This window comes from Leptonotus elevatus, chromosome 2, assembly GCF_054856555.1.
Source record: "Leptonotus elevatus isolate MCC_2025b chromosome 2, RoL_Lele_1.0, whole genome shotgun sequence".
NCBI classification, from domain to species: Eukaryota; Metazoa; Chordata; class Actinopteri; order Syngnathiformes; family Syngnathidae; genus Leptonotus; species Leptonotus elevatus.
In genome coordinates this window covers 12,310,888-12,332,755 of record NC_141240.1, presented here as the reverse complement: position 1 = coordinate 12,332,755, position 21,868 = coordinate 12,310,888, and the positions used below count along the sequence as shown (strand labels likewise).

At 41.4% G+C, this 21,868-nt stretch overlaps 1 protein-coding gene across 9 annotated transcripts in view; it reads right to left on the bottom strand.

The window, feature by feature from the left end:
• hspg2 (heparan sulfate proteoglycan 2) overlaps positions 1-21,868 on the bottom strand; it is a 90,944-nt gene that overhangs the window by 27,086 nt on the left and 41,990 nt on the right. For 7 of the 9 annotated variants that reach the window (XM_086067326.1, XM_086067328.1, XM_086067329.1 and 4 more), the window contains 35 exons: positions 21,637-21,800; positions 21,293-21,472; positions 20,997-21,193; positions 20,090-20,237; positions 19,838-19,965; positions 19,634-19,720; positions 19,462-19,526; positions 19,241-19,299; positions 18,302-18,442; positions 17,977-18,150; positions 17,486-17,665; positions 17,282-17,400; positions 17,092-17,203; positions 16,895-17,008; positions 16,576-16,709; positions 15,559-15,642; positions 11,255-11,325; positions 11,077-11,141; positions 10,824-10,964; positions 9,848-10,039; positions 9,637-9,675; positions 8,188-8,412; positions 8,031-8,084; positions 7,532-7,615; positions 6,056-6,148; positions 5,885-5,977; positions 5,402-5,632; positions 5,201-5,314; positions 4,999-5,126; positions 4,189-4,275; positions 3,867-3,925; positions 3,443-3,607; positions 3,243-3,353; positions 1,946-2,046; positions 1,647-1,827 (listed from right to left, as the gene is read on the bottom strand). In XM_086067326.1, the coding sequence (XP_085923452.1) occupies positions 1,647-1,827; positions 1,946-2,046; positions 3,243-3,353; positions 3,443-3,607; positions 3,867-3,925; positions 4,189-4,275; positions 4,999-5,126; positions 5,201-5,314; positions 5,402-5,632; positions 5,885-5,977; positions 6,056-6,148; positions 7,532-7,615; positions 8,031-8,084; positions 8,188-8,412; positions 9,637-9,675; positions 9,848-10,039; positions 10,824-10,964; positions 11,077-11,141; positions 11,255-11,325; positions 15,559-15,642; positions 16,576-16,709; positions 16,895-17,008; positions 17,092-17,203; positions 17,282-17,400; positions 17,486-17,665; positions 17,977-18,150; positions 18,302-18,442; positions 19,241-19,299; positions 19,462-19,526; positions 19,634-19,720; positions 19,838-19,965; positions 20,090-20,237; positions 20,997-21,193; positions 21,293-21,472; positions 21,637-21,800 (4,320 nt within the window). The remainder of the gene's footprint in view (positions 1-1,646; positions 1,828-1,945; positions 2,047-3,242; positions 3,354-3,442; positions 3,608-3,866; positions 3,926-4,188; positions 4,276-4,998; positions 5,127-5,200; positions 5,315-5,401; positions 5,633-5,884; positions 5,978-6,055; positions 6,149-7,531; positions 7,616-8,030; positions 8,085-8,187; positions 8,413-9,636; positions 9,676-9,847; positions 10,040-10,823; positions 10,965-11,076; positions 11,142-11,254; positions 11,326-15,558; positions 15,643-16,575; positions 16,710-16,894; positions 17,009-17,091; positions 17,204-17,281; positions 17,401-17,485; positions 17,666-17,976; positions 18,151-18,301; positions 18,443-19,240; positions 19,300-19,461; positions 19,527-19,633; positions 19,721-19,837; positions 19,966-20,089; positions 20,238-20,996; positions 21,194-21,292; positions 21,473-21,636; positions 21,801-21,868) is intronic. The other 2 variants (XM_086067332.1, XM_086067334.1) reach the window with 1 other exon arrangement.

The following is a 21,868-nucleotide window of genomic DNA, read 5'->3' as shown; positions in this document are numbered from 1 at the left end:
ACCCGTATATTGAAAATTGAAGTAAACTCTGTGTGTTGATTCGAGTTGCATCAGGCTTGTCTAATCAATGGCCAGTGGCCAATGGGTAAAATTGTAAAATAAAAGTAAAATACCATTTGAAAATTTGATTAATAGTCAAAGTGGTATGACAATCAAAACATTTCTCACAATGCTTCAAGACACACACAAAAACTCACAGTGAATGACGATGGGATGAATATGCGGGTCGGTAGCATGGCCACTCATGCAGGTTAGTCACAACGAGCCATTTCAGACACATACAAAGAAATATTGTGTTATATGACAGCTGTTAAATACATACAGCTTGTGGTCACTTTGCAATTCTGATAAAAACAATTACAAGCTGTGGAAAAATGTCCTTACCATCACTTTAATTCATATTGGAATTTCCACCAAATATTTTCACAGTCACCATAAATATTACAAATTCAAACATAAACAATTTAGCATGTGGACGTTACATGTGACATCTTAAAAAAAAAGGAAAAATTTAAAATGCGTTTATAGAAGTAATTCTTGGTGTATTTGCAAACTTTATGACAGCCAAAGCATCAGGGAGCATGGACAAACAAAGTGATGCAAATAAAAGCGTATGGGCTAAAACGAAGCATAATAAATCTTACATGGTGGGTCGTTACATTTGCCACATGGAAACATTTCACTACAACATTTCAGTCATAGATGTGTCAACAACCTTGAAGATTATAATACCATCGTTGTTTTAATGGTTCTTCTGAATCTCAAGTCAGACATGAAACAAACAACTGATCAATGTGCCATAAATGCAACTTGTGCCGTCACTCAACAACAAACAAAGATGATTACAGGAACATTATAACAACAACAAAGGTTTTGCCAACTGCATGGCGGACAGCACCGTTTGGCTCACGAGCATCCGTGGCCTGCATTATTTGAGATCACAACTAATTGATGAAGGAATATTGGGTGTCTTTCAGCTGCTTCTTGAAGAAGTCCTTTGATCGTCTGAGTCCCTAAAACATGTGTTGGGCCTCCACATTCCTCCTCACCATTACACTATACAGCTCTGGCAGGTAGGAAACCAAGAGCCCAAAGTTTAAGGATTCAACACCCTGATAGTAAAATCTCAAGCCATAGGAATCAGCAACTAGCCATCAATAAGCAAATGAACCACCACCGATTTATTCAACCCACATGGAAAAGAAGTAGAGAATTGGTTAAGTACTGTAAAGGAGCACTCAGTCAAGAGTGAGTGAGTGCCCATTAGTCATTTGTCAAACTGCATTATCATTGATCCCACAATTCAATAAATGTCTTGTCCAAAGTTTGAATTTGAAAAACCCACAAGCTGTATCCCTGCAGATAGAGCAGGAAGTTCCTTTCATCAGACAAAGTTGCACCAGCAAGAATAAAAAAAATGTTGGACTGACCGTGATTATATGAGAAAATGTTGAGAGCAAAATGCAAAACTATTGAAAGTTAGGGCTGCAAGCTTACGATGTTGTTAGCCAGTCGCCAGCCAAGTGTTCACAGAGCACAAAAAGCAGAGAAGCATGCGCCATTTCAAGCTGAGGCAGGAAGGAGGGGTGCGGGAGTCAGAGCTGATTGGATGGTGGAGGATGCTAACGGTGCCAAGGATCACAAACCTGGCACATAGAGGATGGCATTGCCCTCGTCCATAGCGTACATGTTGGAGCCCGTGCAGACGTACACGCCCGCGTCCTCCGGCTGGATGTTCTGAATGGTCAGGATGCCGTTGAAGTCCATAGCCCGGTTGGGAAGCTTCCCGTTACCCTGCCGGGTCCACACCAGCGTGTAGGCTGGCGACTGAAAAGAAACACAAAACTTCAAGGCACTTGCAATGACAAACAAATGCTTGCCATTATCTGAATCAGTCTTCACTGAGATTCAGATAAAAAGGTGCAAAAGCGGTGGTCATTATTACCTTGCTCTTTGCCGTACAGATGAAGTTTACAGTCGAACCAACCCTGATTGTTTGAGCTTTGGGTTCCTCAACTGTCACCTCAATGGCTTTGGTTGGGACACCTGAATAAAGGAAAAAATGTTGAGTGGGTAATTCAAGGAAGAACACTACACAGCAAATCGGTCAGTGTTAAATTTCCCGTGTTCCATCAAATATGCAGTAAGCAGAGTTATTTTAACACTGTTAGGATAAAAAGTTACACTGTCAGAGTAAATTTTCTTGAGTGATAAGATGGATGATGGGTGTAAGTTGAATAGCACTACCATGAGTGTTAAATTGACCATACTTCAATTTCCGGTAAAGGAGAAACTTCATGCTGTGTTATTAGGAGGGGTGTTAAAAAAAATAGATTCGGCAATACAATATATCGCGAAATTACAGCGCACAATTCTCGTATCGATTCAATATGCGGCCGAATTGATATTTATATAATATTCAACGTCTTACTTAGGGTTTTAAGCATGTAAGAACTTAATGGAACATTAAGCCTTAATATTTTTATTTAAATGCTGTACAAACATGAAACAGATTGCAACCTGTTTGTTAAATACAGTGGCTCACAGTTATAAGCCTGAAGTTATAAATATGTATATATAAATAAATAAATTTTCATACAAATCTTTCCGGATTAGTATTTTCTAAATGTCAGTAAAAAAATATATCGCAATAATCGATTTAGAGATTTGTGTCTGGATTAATCGGTATCAAATCGAATCGTGACCTATGAATCGTGATACGGATCGAATCATTGGTAGTCAAAATGTAAAGCGTTTAGAGGGCCTTGTAAGGAGGAAAAACACTATATAAATGAAGTACCATTTACTAGAGTACAGTGTGAGTACATTTTTTTACACTGACACTAATGCAATAAACTCATCAGTGTTTAAATGCAAGAATTAAGTGGTTTGGCAGAATTAAATGTTTAACACTGACAGTAGTGTAGATTACTTTTAACACTACTCAGTGTTTACCAGTGTCGATTTTTAACACCATACAATGTTAGAGTAACACTGGTTAAGTGTGAAAAAAGTAACACTTTGAAAAATTGGTGTGGACATATATCAACACTTTTCTAGTGTTAGATTTAACACTCTTAGTGTTAATCTAACACTGGAGCTTTAGTTGTGTAAAAACATTTTAGCAGTGGCATAGAAGATAATCTAAAAGAAGACAAATACTGTAATCTCTCAGGTGACTGGTGATCAGTGCATGTTGTAGTATACAGGAAGCATCTCATGGCAACACGACTCATACACACTTGTAACAACAATTTCAGCACGGCTCCTGTTGGTGCTGTGCTGGTCCCGGCAGGTACAGATGTAAACACCGGCATCACTTTGTTGGACATTAGAGAAATACAATTCTGCTCCTGTATAAAGGTGAAAAACATCAATTATGTAAGAAATGTTGATTCTTTAATATCTCAATGTCATACAGTACAAGTTCAAGCAATTGCACCTTGTCTGCGTCGGTCAGCACTGCCTGAGATGGGCCGCCCGTCCTCTCTGGACCAGTAGATGTAGTGTGGAGTCGAAACAGACACCTGACAGCGCAGGGTGACTGAGCCGCCCTGGGTTGTCAGGACCCTATCTGGATACACCCTCACCACCAACGATGCTGCAGCTGCAGAGAGGCCAAAACAGATTTAGGAGAAATTGCTCTCTGAGAAGAGCATTAAGTTTGTCACAGCTCCAGCACAAACGAAATGTTTTGCTTGATGTTCAATCTAAAGTTACAGTCAAATAAAAATATACATGGCAAGCGAGCTAAGATGTATGTAATATAATGATGTAACCATTATCTATATGTTAAGACTTTCTCGACTTTTACATTGAATTTGATTCTCAATAGAATGTAATGTGCCTGGTGCGTCTCATCTCACCATCATAAGGGTGACACTTCTGTCTCTCCTGTGGGTTGCCGACATAACCAGGAGCACATCTGTTGATGGGAATATCAGACCAAGTTAACAATGGAACACCCATATATCATCAAATTAGAATATTCTGGACACTGGACACTTCTTGGTTGTTAAAAAGTAAGATGATCCAGTTGCCTCAATTCAGCTTTTGCAGATTACCGAGAACTGTATGACTGAGAATCTACACAGTGCACTGAAGTAATCATGTTGTTAAATGGTGTATAAAGCACTACAGTATATAAGTTCAGCCCAGTTACCATAAGTGTTGGAAAAGAATACTTACCGCTCACAGTACTGTCCTGTGTATCCAGGCTGACATGCAGTACATTGGTAGCCTCCATTTCCTAAACTCTCACAGGTTGGAGAGAACCTGTAAGAAACAAGAAGCTGAATGGACTGCAAAACCTCTACAAAAAGAAGATGATTCTAGAGATGTGCCGAAAAATCTCTCCACAGGATTTTTCACATGCTGCAACTATTACTCTTAAATTGTGCTTTTTTATTCTACTATCTAAAAGTACATAAGACAGATATTAAAGTAAAAAGCAAACAAGTTTCAGGCCTTCACTCACTTTCTTGTTTTAGTGACTTTTTCACAACAGTCATGTGGACAGTAAAGAAAGCAAGTAAAGTGAAAGTATGACAGGAGGTCACAAAAACCTGTGATAAATGGAAGCTGTTGGTTTCTGTGCTTGAATTTGAGATGGATATATTTTTATTTTGTTTTTGTTTATTACTAAAAAAAACAACGAATGGTCACCACAGATTTTCCACAATATTGTACAGTACTGTATTTAAATACTGTGTTTTGAGTTTCTGTTCCTGGATGAGCTCATTCATCCTGCTCATAAAACATAGGCCAAAATGTTTTGCAGCAGAAAGAAAATGTGGATTTCCTAAAAGAGGAACCGAGATAGTTGGAGTGAGACAGTATTTGATTTAGAAGGAAGTATCCTACAGTAGGCGCAGACCCTCCAGATTTCTCAAAAAGGTCAAATGTGCTGTCAACATGAACATGTGAGCAGTACTTAAGCTATAAATAGCTATAACTAGAAGAGGAATGCGCAGTCCAGACATCTGTGCCAGAACTCACTGGTTGTCCGGGTCAGTGTGAGGGCAGGCGCAGGGTTGGCAGTCCTCTGGTGTGCCAACAGTGGGGTCACCGAAGAAACCGGATGCACACTGCTCACAGAGCTCACCCTGAGTGTTGTGCAGACAGTTCTGGAAAGAAAAACATTTTTGATATGCATCCATCACATCTTCACAACTCATTTTGGTCATTTTCTGTTTCCTACTGTGCAGATGCCAGTCTCGGGGTGGCAGGAGTCTGAGTGGCCGTTGCACTCACACAGCTCGCAGTGACCCAGGTACAAGCCTCCACCGGTGCGCGTGTATCCGGGTGCACAGTCCTGAAGTAGATTTAGATGATGGAGCACTCAAACAAAGTCAGCATCTTCCACGGGTTAATTGAAGTGAGAAAAACAAGGACAATGAACCTGGCAGGAAAGACCCTGGTATCCAGGTGGGCAGCGGCACTGCTCCACCTCCAGGGCCTGCGCCAGGCCGCTGTAGTTGGGCACGGACACTTCCATGCTGATGTCTGATATACTGGATGAGCGCATCTCAGTGTAGTAGGATGCTCGGATCAGGATGTCATCCAGGTCAGCCAGAACCATCAGCAAGTGCTCTCGTGTGGCGGGCATGCCATCAGGACGACGCCAGTGGTCCTGGAAATGACAAAGGACAGAAATTGGTAAGTGGCAACTTTTCACTTTGTTTAAGCTAAAATGATGTGTGATGACGTCATATCATTGACATTCGTATGAACTATCTGTGTGGCCAAATGATCAATATCACCACAATAATCCACTGTATGCTTTATGTTTCAAATGTTATAATCAGATGCAAAACAGTGAGATAGTAATGGGCAATTCCGCCACTTTCACTGCAGCTTATCGTCTGTAGGCTGTTTTTCTTACCTCAGTGAAGACAACCTCAAATTGTTGAGTCTCTCTGCTGCCTTGCTGCCTTCTTTGCCAGGATTGTCTAGCGACCAGAGTGATGTCATTACCCTATAGGAACATCAGTAAGGTTTAAGAAAAACTACATATTGCCAAACTTTGCATACGAGTAAGAAGAAGTGCACTCACAATAATCTGTATATCGGCATCTTCGAGTAGCGTTCCTCTTGGACCAGCCACGTAGGAGATTGTGTATTTCAGTTTGCCACCATACGAGCCCACCTTAAAACCATTAAACAAGAATGAACACATTTTGCTCGGTTACAAAGTGCTCGTAAATGGAAATAAACTACAGCATATTCCCCAACAATAAGCCAAGTTGAATCAGAAACACATTAAATAACTGAACAGTTTATCAAGATATTGTTTCATGGTGGTGCTTTGTTTGTCTGGTTAATAAGCCGCTGTATTGGGCCACTACCCCCCTTCGGACACTGGCCTAACCAGGCCAGTCTAAATTTATAAGTCGCAGCCACCGAAAATGGCCCAAAAGTGCATTTTCGGATTGAAATACTAAAACCGAAACAATGCGACAGAAAAAGGATGTGGTGACGATGCAAGGAAGAAAAAAAACGCTACAGGCACACATTTGACTAAATAAAGGGTCGTGAATCGGGGTTAGACACATGTAGCTTCGGCTAGCCTGATCGCCGCTAGCCTTAATAGATTCATACCAGCGCCAGCGGGACCACGGAATAGAACAAGGGCAGCGATGCAAAGTGACGCTTCATCTGCAGATTATTATGCCCAATAACAGGCGGACAGTAACGGTGTGCTAACAAGAACTATATTCATCATAGAAGTTTTAGGACATCGCACACTAACAACATAACATAACACTTGTCGGACTGCATACTAGCTTGATGAAGGGTAGCTAATGGTGAGTGATATGTTGATTCATTTGTTTTTTTTTGTTTTATGCTATCCTGAAATATGTATTTACATGAAAATGGTCAGTTGTGCTATAAGGTTTGGGGACCACTGCCTTTATGTTAAACATAAATAAAATAATAATAAAAAACAAACAAAACAAAACATGAACAGTATACTGTTGTACAGTAAAAATGCTAAATATGAAATAATCTTGTTGGGCCACCACCTATAAAGACTAATTAATGTCAGACCCTGAAATATGTGGTTCATTTCCCTTTCATATCCATCTCTTACTTTACTACTATCAGAACATTACAGTACTTTTATTTTTCTTCAGAAAAACAATTTTAGAGCTGAATGTAACACTGCTTTTATAAAACAGAAAAAATAAGCATTAACAAAAAACTTTTTTTAGTTGTTATTTTTAGTATGAAGTGGGGATCCACAAAATCAGTAATCAAATTATTAAAACCATTCCCCCAAAATCTAATAGCATATTTTTAATATTCATGACAATAAGGCTTAATTCAAGAGTAGGAACATGAGGAATATGTGAAAAGGAACTGTCAACAAAGAATAATGTGAGAGAAAACATTTTCAAACAGTAGATGCATATGTGAAACCCGGATGACTGGGATGAAGGAAAGGGCACTGGGATTGTGGGATAGGGGTCAAAGGGTGCTGGGAAGCATGGAGCTGGGGGAGTTGACCCAAAGTTTTCAGTTACAGTACCTTATCCCCTGTGAACTGTGTGGGGAGCTGCCAGTAGAGCAGATCGTCCTGGTGCAAGCTGAAACCTTTGTAGACCAGAGAGTACTGGGAGGCAAGAAGTGAGGGAAGAAAAGGAAAATGAGCCACAGAAATGGAGAGAGGCTAGCAGGCAAAGAGGAAGCCTCGGCGGAGGAATGCAGAGCATACAGTTGAAGTCTTTCTAAGTAACATGCTCCAGGGCGCTCATAAATCACCCATTGTGCTGCCGACTGTCCCACTGTCTGACAACTTCCACTCACAGTAATGTGAAAATGACATCTTAAGACATCTGAGGCTGGCTTTAAACAGACGACAGTGAAACCAAAGCTGTTTTAAGTGTCAAGTTACGGTGTACTTCACGATAGCACAAGGCCACAGTTACAGTAGTTTATCTATTCCTTATTCTATTTGTCTGTAAATCATTTACGGTATTTCTTTGCTCAAGTTATGCACAACATTCCGTTAAGATGCTGTCCTGTACCTTGCTGCCCACTCCAGAAGCACGAGCAGTCGTCTTGCTCAACGTGTTCTCACTCTGTTGGTCGGCAACAAAACCACAACCCAAAAGAAGAGGAGGAAGGTGATGGGGAAGCGGAGGAATCAACAATGTCACTCTTACAATCTCTGGCAGAGAGTACCTGCATGTGAGGCGCATGGCCTGAAGGGTACGATTGGGGTCTGGCTGCTCTAATGCCAGATGGACGAGGAAGCGGGCTCAGGTTACGCAAAGGCCATCGTGAAGAAGTAGAGGAGGATGAAGAAGAGGAGGAGGATGTCGGAACACGAGAGGAGAGTGGAAATTGTTGAAGGGAAAAGTTTGAGAGGAGCGCCCAGACCTCATCATCCAGCTGTCTGACGTCACCCTAAGAAGGCATAAAGTGGGGATATCCAAAGGATTCGTAACCATGCTAACAGCCAAGGTAACCCGGTCAGGGGGTTAGCGTTATCACACCATGTATATGACATGAATGTTAGTGGTAGTCAAGCTGCATGCACACAAATGAGTCAGACTGGGGTGATCTCTTCTCAATCCAACATTGAGATTGAGTAGATTTGAAACAGCAATGTTTTGCTAGGTCATGAACATTCACATTTGACTGTTTTTAACTGTGGTCCAATAACGCATCCATTTCTTTGAAGTGCTGTTGCAAGTCTTGAGGTGTTACAGTATTTATCCACATCAAAGCCAGAGCTCACAAAAGTTCAAATCGACATTTTCATCACCAGTCTTCCTTTCCATTTTCAACCCATGTTCAACCTTTCAGGCTAGGGCTGCACTGTCAGAGTGTGAACGCCACTGATTATGAATAGCATAAGACCTGAGCTGCTTAGAATGGCTGAAGTCAGACATATTGGTACACTTTCCTCCCGTCAGTGCTCTACAGCCATCAAGCAACAATATTTAACAGATTTTCCTCACTCCTAACATGTTTATTTTTCCAGGTCATGCAGATGCACACACTGCTTGTTAACTTACTGTATGTCAAGTTTCTTGTCAAGCTAATTTATGTGTCAATGCTGTGACTTTATAAATATGAGAGCCCGTTGTGATCCTTATCATGTTTTACACATTCTTGTCACAACAATTTGTAAGACAGGCTGTACCTCAGTGGGTTTCTTAGCTTTGCGGATGTCTTTACCCATTCGGTTCAAAATGGATGCACTTTTCATTAACTGCTCCTTTGGCAACTCTGAGTCATTCTATTGATGTGGATAAAGTGCAAGCTTTGATCCCTTTCCTTATCACTGAATTGATAGTATTTGGGATTGGTTTCCCACCAGTGTTATTCAAGCCAAGTTAAAATGTAAGAAGCGCTCCATTAATTTACTTGGCTTCCACGTCATGTGAAGTATGTGAAGCAAGCCTTCAAAATTTAAGGCCAACTTGCTGTAAAAATGTCATCCTGCTTAAATATGGCATCGAAAAAGCACTACAAAACTCCATTTCTAAATGTATATATGCTTGAAAATACACATGAGGAACTAGGAGTTTGATACATACCATGCTGCTCTTTTAGAACATATGCAGTACAGCCAAAATACACACAGTATAGCCATAGCTATACCACTGGGTAACACTTTCATACCTGTTCTGCTCGTTTCATACGAGTAAAAGACGAAACTTTCTATAAGTGGTAAGAGGGGGAAAAAAAGTCAAAGAAAGATTCATACAAAGATAATTTAAGTGCTGCGTGTAGAAATGACAGATGATGGAAGAAAAGTGTAACGAGAATGAGAGGTCTACAAATTCCAGATGCACCATTAGGTTCACTGCCCACAAGCTCTTTGGTTACTGACCTTGTCTCCTTGGAAGACCCCAGGAAGCTGCCAGTAGTGGGGCTCCTGTCCGAGGTAGTCAAAGTTGCTGTAAGATAGTTGAGTCCCCTCAGTGGAAACCTCAACTGTGAAACCGGTGGAGATGCGGTTTGTGCGTTGACGGTTCACCAGCGCAAATCCCTGGAAGTTCCCTGGAGAAAATGTTGATGATACCTGCAGGAGTACATGAAGGAACACAATGGAGCTGATGTGAAATACAAATCTTGGAACTGGAAAGAAAAAAATGGGCACAGTAATCATTAGTCAAGTCAAGTGTGGAGCTAGGCTTTAATTTCAGAAACTTTCAGTGTGCAAACTGCTTTCTTATCAAATTAAGCGGTCTCACACAAGCATTTAGAAAATTGCTGCTGCATGGCCATAGAAAACAGAGAGGAGTTGCTGTTCCCAAGGTGGAAACCAACAAAACCACAGAGTTTACTGCCTTGCGAGGCCTCTCCCATGAGGCAACTTGCTTTTTCCACAGTGCTGGATATTTCCCTGAGAAATGGTAGACAGGCTATTTTGATTCTGGTGTGGTGGTTTGATCTGTGCATCAATTCTTTTGGAAGTAAATGCTACTTGATTGACATTAAACCTTTGCTCTTCTGTAACAATTTAACCATAAACACAGAACAATGAAGTGGGAACCAAGGCCTTATCTCAGACTTTTTTAAGATTGTGTTGCTCAGGGCTGGACTGGACATCTGGCATACAGGGCAGATCTGTCTTATGAGGCCGATGTGGTGCTATTCAATTAATATTTACCTCCATTTTACCACAAGAGACCAGCCCACAACTTAGAGGGAGCAGCCAATTAATCTGTTTACAATATAGAGAGCAAACTGTGACAGAGCTACAAGTAGGACCAAGGGTGGTCAGGAATCGGGCTGGGCCGGCGGGCCTAAGTTAATATGCCTGGGCCGATTATTTGTGCCAGTCCACCCCTTGTTTTGCTCACCAGGTCTCTGTAGTAGTTGGAGCTGGAGCACTGCTGAGTGACACCCATACAGAAACAGGACAGGCAACCATCTTTGTTGTGTTGGCTAAGATGAAAGGTTCCAGGCTTGCACCTGGAGCAGGATGAGTCTTCAACGTTCATCTATAGGATAGCAGGATGGTGATCAGCATTGTAATGCACAGGGCAATTTCATCCAATTCATGCTACGTACTGAGCAGACATTGCACAAACAAAATGACAGAATTGTACTTACTTTGCAGCGACAAGAGCCACCGTCACAGCCTTCACTTCCTCTTGTGTCACAGTGGTAGCAGTTACCTACAAGCGCATATTGAAGCAGATAGTTGAAGAGCGTCATTAGTTTTTTCAATCACAGTCAAGACCATATTTAGGTGGAATAATATGAATCTGTAACAAAGCATAGCATGTACCATTGACATCATTGTTGCCAGAAACACACTTCTGTCCAAGCAACGGGTTGCCTGTGTATCCTTGTGCACATCTGGATTGGATAAAAACAAAAAAGTGAGATGACACAACCTGGGACATCCAAATTAGGTATGTCTTAGTAAACAGAAAAATCCCAAAATGATGATGAATCCTTTAAAGTCCATCACTCAGCAACAATAACTGTATTGCTATGAGCATGGCTCCTATTTATGAAACAAAACTAACCAATTGTATTTGGCACAAAAAAGCTTTACAAAAAAGCTTTTTCGATTGTTTGCCTCAGAAATGCATAAAGCACAGCCCAAGACACAATTTTCAGTCAACAAATCCAGGAAGCTGATTCTCTTATAGCCTATACAGTATGACATATGCTTGACACACAACACAAAGGAATAGAAATGACCAGAAACATTGGGAAGGTAATATATTCAGTAACAGAACAAGATGCTAAGTCTATGAAGAAGAGACTTCACTATAAGTATGACAGTTAGTAGGACAATGTGCCATTGACCCCAGCCAGTTGCAAAGCACTACCACCAGAGGAGAGGCTGAATTAAGTACAGACTGTGCAGGTTGCCTTAAGGATATCAAGCCTTAGCTCACCTGTCCTATGGCAGCTCCGAAGGTCAACTGTCAACAAACTGCTTCCATGCTGGCAAACTAGTCTAACATCTGAGACACGCTGCAGATTCTTAATGACCACCATCAGTTGATCCAAACATTGGCCAGTTATTTGTGCATACACTTTTGTGCATCTTAACTGTCAGATTATTGAAATCAGTAAGAACCCCCCAAAAATGTGAATATTGATGTATACTATATGTATGTAAATATTGTTTTATGGTGGGTCACAGGTAGTCATTTTCAGTGAATAGCTCTTATTTTAAAAGCAAGCCAACAGTCCAACAGAATACACAACCAAATTTAGATTTCCACGAAGAAGTCAGAATCCACACCACTGCTGCACTTGTGGAAGATTAAAATATATCCAGTTACAATACAACTGTCATCAGCTGTCATTAAAAAGCAAATGTGCTGTGTATAAAATAATTAAAATGTATGTGAGTATCTTGGGACCAAATGTAATTAACTTCTCCTGCAATTAAAGATATTTGTGATGCCTCTTCAAATAGCACATTTTGAGATTTTTTTTTCCATTTACCATGACACTGAAATATGTATTTATCCATTTTGTACCTTTATTCTAATACGTTCACACAGAACCCCCCAAAATCATCTTAATGGCCACTATTGACAACATCCCCAAGACGTGACCTTTTAAAAAATTTCAAAAACAAAGAGACAGGTGCAAAGTTTGAGGTAGTCCAATCATCAAAAAACTCAAATAACAAGTACTAATGTTAAGCTAATGTATCTCTTCATAGCAGACGAGCACCTTAAAAAACACAAAATGTAAAACAAAAAAATCACAAGCAAACATCATACAGTTTTTTGTATAATAAATCCCTTCATCAGGTTCCATACATATGGTTAAGTATAAATAGATGGCGAGAAAAATAAAATAAAATTAGTCATTGGTACAGTACAGTTTAATCATCAGGGATGATCCGTATAGGGATGGCCAGCCTTCCCAGGACTACATGAAGAGAACCATCTTGAAGATTTTTATGATCTCCTTTCAATATCTTCAGTAGGTCCAAAATCCCTGATCTTGTATTTTTCTTGTCTTTTTGCAGTTTTTTCTTCCCTCCTTTAGCCTTGGTTTTTGCTTTCGATGCTGTCTTTTTCACTGACTTTACAGCAGTTGACGGTTTTGTTTGAGCAGGATTCAATGTGGGTTTGGTTGGTGCGCTTGACTTCTTTGAGTTTTTTGCCTTAGTTCTTGTGTTTAAATGCTTTGCATTAGTTGTCGTGGATCTTACTGATGCTGGTGTGTTCCGATTCTTTTCTCTACTTCGAAGAGAAGGCAATGTTGTTTTTGTTGTGCTAAGCCTGATGTCTGCTGTCACAACTTTGGTAGAATTTGTGCTTTTAACAGTGTTCTTTTTTCTCCTTTGGATATTTTTGTCAAGTGGTTCATCGGATCGAAATGCTTTATCTCGTCTACTGTTAGTGGGTGTTCGTGGGGGGATTTCTTTGTGAGATGGTGGCTCCAGTTGAAATTTAGTGACTGCTACCTTATCAATTTGCTTTAGTCGTGTTTGGTTTGATTGTGAGCCTTGTTTAGTTGTCCCGATAGGCGACTTGTTCACTCGCCTCGTCGCTTCTGGCTTTGCTTTGGCTTTGGCTTTAGTTGTAGAGTGAGGTTTAGTGGCACTCTTGACATTTCCCTTTAGCTTTGGTTTAGAATTTGAGACTTTATGTTTGGATGGAGAAGTGACAGGTTTTGTGGTATTTTTCAGTGATTCTGTAGATACTGTCAATTTTTTTCTCCCTTTTGCAGGTGCAGTGGTGGTTTTATGATCAAGGAGACTTGGGGTCGGTATGCTTTGGGGTACTGTGGCCCGATGGGTGAGCGGTCTCTTTGTTGGTATTATTTTGCCTGGAGGCTGTGTTGTTGAGTACCTTGGGGGTGCAAGTACTGTGCTAAGTGAAGGAAAAGGCATCCTTTCCGGTAGCGAACGGGAAGTGTGTCTTGCACGTTTCATCTTGTTCATCTCCTGAGCCAGGGCTGTGAAGCCATCGATCAGGATCTCCAGCCTTCCTTCCAGTCTGCTCAAACGGGTTTCCATGTCAGTGTAACTCTTCTCAAGCTCAGTGACCCTCTTGGTCTTTTCCCCAGTTGACTCAACAGCAATAAGATCATTCAGCTGGGAACTGAGATTACTCTGTTGGTCCTCCATTCTATGGATGCTTTCCCTCATATCAAGGGTGTTGCTCTCAAGCATGCTGAGACGTTGATTGAAGGTGTTCAGATGAACCCGGAGCAAGTGCTGAAAGCTGGAGCGTCTGCTGTCTGGGTCTGGTGTGAAGCGTGGTGGGAGTCTGGTTGCTGACTTATTGGGAGCAACTGTAACAATGTTTGAAGTTGATGGAGTCGTGCGGTGGTGAGAAGGAGTAGGAAGCATTTTTCTGGTCGAGAGGGCGGCTTGTGTAGTGGTATCATGCCATTGATAGTCATCATCATCACTATCTCCACTGCCAAAAGGTGTTATTACTTTATCCACGCTGAAATTGAATACTGCTTCAGCACCACATCCCAATGGTAGGTAGCCATCGAGCAGCTTCTCTTGGAAAGGGTCCCCACAACTGTCTGCAGATGGCATCTCTTCTCTTCATGTCAAAACAGCACAATGAGGATTGTTGCTCATAAAGATAGTTCAAATATTCAATGATTTTCATTATCAGCCCAGGTCTCATAGCTATCTTTGCCATCAGACTAGCAAAGATGTTTGCAGCCATACAGCCGTCCCCATAAATGCCTCATCTACATTTATGCTATAGACCCAGAAAATGTATGTGGAGAGCCAACACAGACTTAACGTATGCAACCCACAAAGCACAAGAGCTGAAACGGAACACAAAGTAAAAAGTACCACAAACCAAACTAAAGGTTTCCTTAAGACATACAAGCAATTGTTTGTACTTTTCACCACATAAACTACTAATGGGCACCACAAAAGTAGAGTAAAAGTCTATCCCAGAGGAAAACTACAACTTCAATTCTAGATATCTAGCAGCCCGAGATAGAGCAGTGTTTCCCAACCTTTATTGAGCCAGGGCACCCATTTTACACGGCAAACCCATCTATCCATCCGCCACCAAACAAAAATGTCACAAATAGTATGAATACTAAAATAGTCATGTGTGAAATGTGGGCCTGATTTAATTGACCACAAAGTCATCACTTCTTCTGTTGTGTGAATGGCAACAGGTTAATTGTACCTTCTACTATACAGGAAGAGCATTGTTCTATACCTGTCACTGGCATGGATGGATGAACTAAGACAGTTACCATTAAATAAACATTTTCTGTCAAATTAAGTGAAATTGGATCATCTCCAACCTTCAATGATCTCACAGTGTACTATTGTGCCAAGGCACCGTGGTTGGGAATCACTGGGATAGAGAATGTCGATTCAAAGAAATGATTCCTGCACCGCAAATGCACAACCAGTGTAGATAACAGACATGACTGCAGTAAACCACCAACCTGCGTGCATCCCTTTCCTACAACTAGAGCCAATGAATGCTAGTGCCAGCATTGGTGAACTTTGCTGCTGGCACACCCAGTAACTCTAAACCCACAGCAGTGTCAAAATGAGCCAGAGAGAAGAAGATGTCGGGAGAAAGCACATGAAAATTGAGGCAGGGCAGGGTGTACCTTTCACAGCGTCGGCCAGTGTATCCAGTGGGGCAGTTACACGTTGGCTGACCATCTGAGTCCAAATAACAGGTTGAGGAGAATCTGTTCAAACAGTATTTAAAATAAGGATTTTGTTTCCACTTGTCATAAAAATGGATCTTGTAGAACAGTGGTTCTCAAATGGGGGTATGTGTACGCCTGGGGGTACGTGAAGACAATCCAGGGGGTACGCAAGATTTTAAAATACATTTAAAAAGCAGCATCTATGCAAAAATCATTTGAAAATAATTATTATATTTTGTAAATATTTCAGGAAAATGTAAGTTAATAAAATAACATGTATATTTAGTAGGCTATTCAATTTCATTGTCTTAAAAAATGGTTCGACCCAAACTGTCATTTGCCATTAAGATAATCTGTCAATCATCAGACATTTTAATTTAAAATTAATGATTTCCTTTTGATAACAGATCTTTACTATGATCCCAAATGAAGACACTTAATGGTGATAAAAAAAAAAAAAGTGTACAAATCTTTATTTAGTTTACTCAGTTAATTATTTCCTTTAAAAATACTTTTTTAGTCTTTTGATTTCCAAATAGTTGAAGAGAGAGCACTGTACAAATTAAGTTCCAAAGTATAATAAATCAGAAAACGATGGTACTGCACTCAACCCAAAAATGTTTTTCACTGGTTAGGGGGTACTTGACTGAACAAAAATACTTCACAGGGGGTACATCACTGAAAAAAGGTTGAGAAGCACTGTTGTAGAACATTCGAAAAGGTTTGAAATTGAGATTAACCAAATTACATTTTTCTTGTTCTGACTTGAAAAATAAATCCAAAACGCACAACATGTATAAACCAAACTTTGGCCATTCTGGGTGAATTAACTTTCAAAATCCCGAAGCTTATTGCTTTGACTTACTGTATAATAACCCCAAAGCAGTCAGAGTACTGACAGGTGTGATGGTTTCAGTAACATTAGTACCTAAACTGACCCTCATTAAGAAAAGCTTTTCAAAGTAAACTCACTGGAACTGGTTGCTGGATGATGTTCCAGGACACGGGCAAGGCTGGCAGGCCTGGGCAGCTCCAGCTGCTGGGTTGCCATAGTAACCAGTCTGACACCGTTCACACCTTGGCCCATCAGTGTTATGTAGACATTGCTATCAGACAGACACACACACACAAATGATGTGAGATTCACTAAAAGGTTTATACAGTACGCACAGAGCTTGTTTTCACATGTTGAGATCTGCCAAGAAACATTTATTGCATTCCAGCACAGAGATGAAAGCAAAGTCAACAGTTGAAAAATAATTAGGAGAGGGAAAAGTAACATAAAACCTACAAGACACCTGCCGGTCTCCGGGTCGCAGCCGCTGGCATACCCATTGCAGTCACACCTCTCACAAGTGCCCAGGTAAAGACCAGAGCTGGTTCGTGTGTAACCTTCTTCACACTCCTGCAACACCACGGAATAACACCCAAGGTAAGAAAAATCAATTCAGCAAACAATCAAGATTGGCTAAAATGAACCTTGTGTACCTGGCAAGACGGTCCTCTGTATCCTTGAGGACATGCACACTCTTCCACCTCAAGGGCAGGTTCATTTCCAGTTGAGTGCGGAACAGCGATATCCATTTTGATATCGGATATACTGTAAAAGGTGGTGCGTGACCATTTTTTTATTCATTCTACATGAATTGGATCAAATAGAGATGTCCCTTCAATGTACCTGCTCTCTGCCATGTTGTCAGCATAGGTGGCCCTAATAAGCAAGGCGCTAACGTCAGACAGGGCCATAAGGAGATGTTCCCGTGTGCACGGTTGCCCGTCGGCGCGACGCCATGCAGCCTGCCAGGATGGAAATGGAAAAGTTAAGCCTATGTCATATTTGCGAGTGCAGACTTAGCTATAGCCTTCCAAAAATGATACACACTTCTCTGAATGTCACAGTGACTGTTTGTGGCACACGTTGGAGGGGCTTGGACTGGGAAAAGTGTTCCAGAGAGATGCCATTGCCCTGGAGGACCACATCTGGCTGACCATCAATCACCAGGAAACGCTGAAATGGCTCAAAACGCACGGTGTAGCGCAACTCCCCACCATAGGCTGTCACCTTGTAGCAACATAGTGGAGGGAAAAAAGCTCATGTTAGGGTGAAGATGATCGTATTTATTCTCTGACATCAGTAAAGTGTAAATAGTCCGAATTTCCTGGGGCTAATATTGTAGAAGACTTTTTTTGTTGGGCTTCACTGTGAATTTAAGGTTCAAAGGATCTTTGCTGTACAGGCAGGTCCAGTTATTTTCTCTTAACATGTTGAGACATGACTGAGTGTGACAGAAGGCTAAGAGCTGAATGAAACACCTGACTGATCTTTCCCCTCCCCTCGCATGCTTTCTAGTGCACTTTGTTGATTTATCTCACCTTATCTCCTCTGAAAGTCTCAGGCAAGACCCAGTAGTAGATGTCGTTGGGGATGCTGGAAAAGGAGCGGTAGACGACTTCTGAGGGGCCCCTCTGAAAGATCCCCTCGCTGATAGTTCTCGTGTTGCCGCTGCTGGTGAGTGTAAAAAGCTGCCCGTTCACTCCTCCTCGTACCTAGGAGCACATGTTAACTAAGACTATGAATGCTCACAAATCCCCAAATACCATTTTCACGCCTCTCCAACTTAGCAGCTGCAAGATTTGCTGATACAGCACATCTTGTGAAAACATGTACCCCTCCCATTACTATTCATATCAACTGTACCTGATCTCGACTCCAAGAAGAGCTGGCGCACTGTTTGGTGACGCCCATGCAGAAACAACGCAGACAACCCTCAGGGTTGTTTCCTGATAGGTGGAAGAAGCCTGGCTTGCACTCATCGCATACAGCGCCTGCCACATAGTTCTGCAACAAAAATAAACAGATACAAATCCCAGTCTCAGGCTCATTTCTTGAGTAAAATCGAATATAATGAGGGAAATAAGATTCAGAAACGCAAAAAGAATGACATCACTAACAAATGGTTCTAAATCTCTAGTGATTCAATCAGCGCTTAGTAAAAGTACAGTGTGTAGAATTTAGTGCCATCTAGTGGTGAATTGATAAAATGCAATAATATTTAAGTACGGGCACTACAGTGCCTCATACAGACCACATTTTGCAAGCCTACCACCAATTGCTACCAATATTTATTTGGAGTGAGTGAGCGTGCGAGCAGCCCAACAAACAGAAGCAAACGTGAATGGCGAGCAAGACTCGGTGGAGCGGCTAGAAACAACTAGCTGGATCAGCTGACAGGAGAGCTAGCAAAAGCTAGCGAGAGCAAAGCAGAGGTCAAGCGATGTGAGCCCGAATGCTGAATCACGGGACTCAGCGGCGACCACCTGCAGGCCCCAGCTGTGGGTCCGACAAAAGAGCTGCAACTAACACCAGAGGTTAACTACGTTCGCGAAGTTCTTGTCCTTCGGGTATCCGTATCAGAAAGATGGTGGTGAAAAATGTCAGACTCCTGTAAGGCGCGGCGCGACCTATGTATTAATTATTGATTATATTAAAAAATGTACATTGATGTGATAGAACTTTTGTTGTTGTTGCATATTATAGAAATTAATAGTAGGTTCTTAAACTGAGTGAATTATTAGTTCAACACTAGATGGCGCTAAATAATACACACTATTCTATTCACAATCATGCAATGTATACCTTGCAGCTGCATGGCCTGCTGCTAGAGCTGATGCTTCCTCTGTTATCACACTTGATTTCTGCAGGGGGGGAGCAGTGGAAAGATGAAGACATATGGCGTGGAAAGTTCACCTGGCAATGCTCCAAAAGCACTGAGTGCATACCTGTGCCATGAGCACACTGTACTGCCAACTTGACAACAAGGGCAAACAAAACTCTAGAAACTACTAAAATGCACTCACGGTTAGGGTTAGGAACACATTTTCCATTCGGCAGAAGGGGATTACCCTGGTAACCGGGTGCACATCTGAAAAAATGGAGGTAGGAGTGACAGATTTGCCACACATTAGAAAATTATAATGTTGCTAACATTAATTCTATAGTAATTTACAATAAATTATTGAATTCTCTGACTTTTCACAGCGTCTTCCCGTGTAGCCGGGCCTGCAGGCATCACATGTTGGCTGCTGGTCAGAGTCAAGGAAGCAGGTGTCAGAGAACCTACAATGACAAACAAAGAGCCATAGGTAACCATTTACAGCGTTGTGTTAATAAGTAGCATGTGGAATGAATGAACCATTGTTCAAATATCGAATTGGCATTTTCTTAATGGTTTACCGGCGAGAGGTTTCATAGTATGGACAAGGGCAAGGCTTGCAGTCATCTGATCGGCCGCGTCGAGGGTCACCAAAGTAACCAAGGCGACACTTGTCACACTGCGGCCCTTCCGTGTTGTGCTGGCAGCTCTGCAGTTGAAAAGGTAGTGAAAAAAAATCTTGTAATCAACAGCAAGACGGGAGGGGGAAGAGTTTGGGGGTTTATCTTTTTCTCTTTTTCAATGGTATCAAAATCACGTCATGCCGTGTTTACCAGACAGTGTCCACTGATTGGATCGCAGGCGCTGGCATGTCCATGGCAGTTGCAACCGGCGCAGGTTCCCAGATAGGAGCCACCAGGGACACGCTCAAAACCAGAGGCGCACATTTCACAGGACGGTCCCGCATATCCAGGAGGACATCTGGGAAACATAAATATGATCATCATCAAGGCTTTAACACCAGCTGTCTCAACAGTGTGGCATGTCAATGGACATTACAAACTTTGATATTATTAATAGAAACAGCTGAAATAACAGCAAGAAAATCTCTAACAGTGATGTCTCAAATGTTTTAAAAGGATGAGTCATTGGGGCTCTACACTACTGTTTCATGACATTATCACTGGTTTTGTATTTTCTACTATGACCAGCATCATTTGTAACCCTCAATCTAAGAAGGTAACTTGACTTTACACCGATCTGCGGTATTGTTTCATTTCATGCACATTTTGTGATCGGCTGTCATATCTTAATTCACCAATCCCATCTGCAAAATAAGACATTACAGCCGCAAAAAAATAAATACATTAACCCATTGATTTTATGGTAAATTGAATTTTACCTACAAAAGATGACCAATGTAGTCAAGGTCACATTGGTAGGTCACATGTTCCTTATTGGATGTTTGAAGCGGCTCGACTGAATGATGACACCAGACAGCTTATTGTCTACTGCACTAGTTTGTCATTTAAGGTCATTGGCCTGCTACTTGACTTGGCCAAGAAAAATAATAATACCTGCTTTGCTGACAGACCACTGAACTTAACCTTATTTAGATAGCGCTTTTACGACAGCTGCAGATGTAACAAAGCATTTTACAGAACACATAACATAAAACATTAACAATAACACAACCATAACAAACCAATAACCCATTTTTCTCCAGTTTGTTTCCCTTACCTGCACTCTTCAACATCCTTCGCATGACCCCGAGTACTAAACTCCACAGTGGTGGTATCCATAACGATATCACTGAGTGCCACGCTGACCATGTGGTTGTCATAGATGGTGCGGATGCTGATGCTGTCCAAGTTAGCCAGTGTCATCAGGAGTTCCTCCCGACTCACTTGCTGTCCGCTGGAGTGTTGCCAGTTATCCTTCACAATCATCACAGTGATTCATCAAACCTTATCATTTTTACGCATAGTGATTAATTATTTTGCTTGCACATTGTACAGCATTCCTTCAGCACTTACTTCAGTGAATTTTATTTCTCGCTGGTTGACCACACCAGCAGGTGTGGCACTTCCTCTGCGGTATATAAGCCTGCGGCCATTTCCAACGAGTATTACATCAGGCTTCTCCACAGGTTCAGACAGACCGCGGGCCAATATAAAGCGTACTTTGTACTTCAGGGATCCTCCATAGGAATCAATCTAAAATGCATGGATGATTATTATCATACAAATATATGCTCAGCTCCAAACATAGGAGACCAATTGATTTGCCAGTATTTAGGTTATACATTAAAAGATAAATATGAGACAAATGTTTTCAGAAGAGTGTATGTAAAGAAAATTTGCCTTTGGCGAAGAGATACCTTGTTTCCAAGAAATTGGCCAGGCAAAGTCCAGAAAGAATCCAGGTTGAGAAAGCGACGTGACAAATCGACAAGCTGGAACTCTTCCATCTCAGGGTTGATAAGGAGCTGAGTGGAAGAAAGAGGGGGAGTGCCTGGCCTGGATGGGTAGCTGACATCTACTCCTGAGGGTCAAAAAATAGACATTAATACTCCCGGCTTTCTGCGCTATATGTTCGGATGACGTAAACTA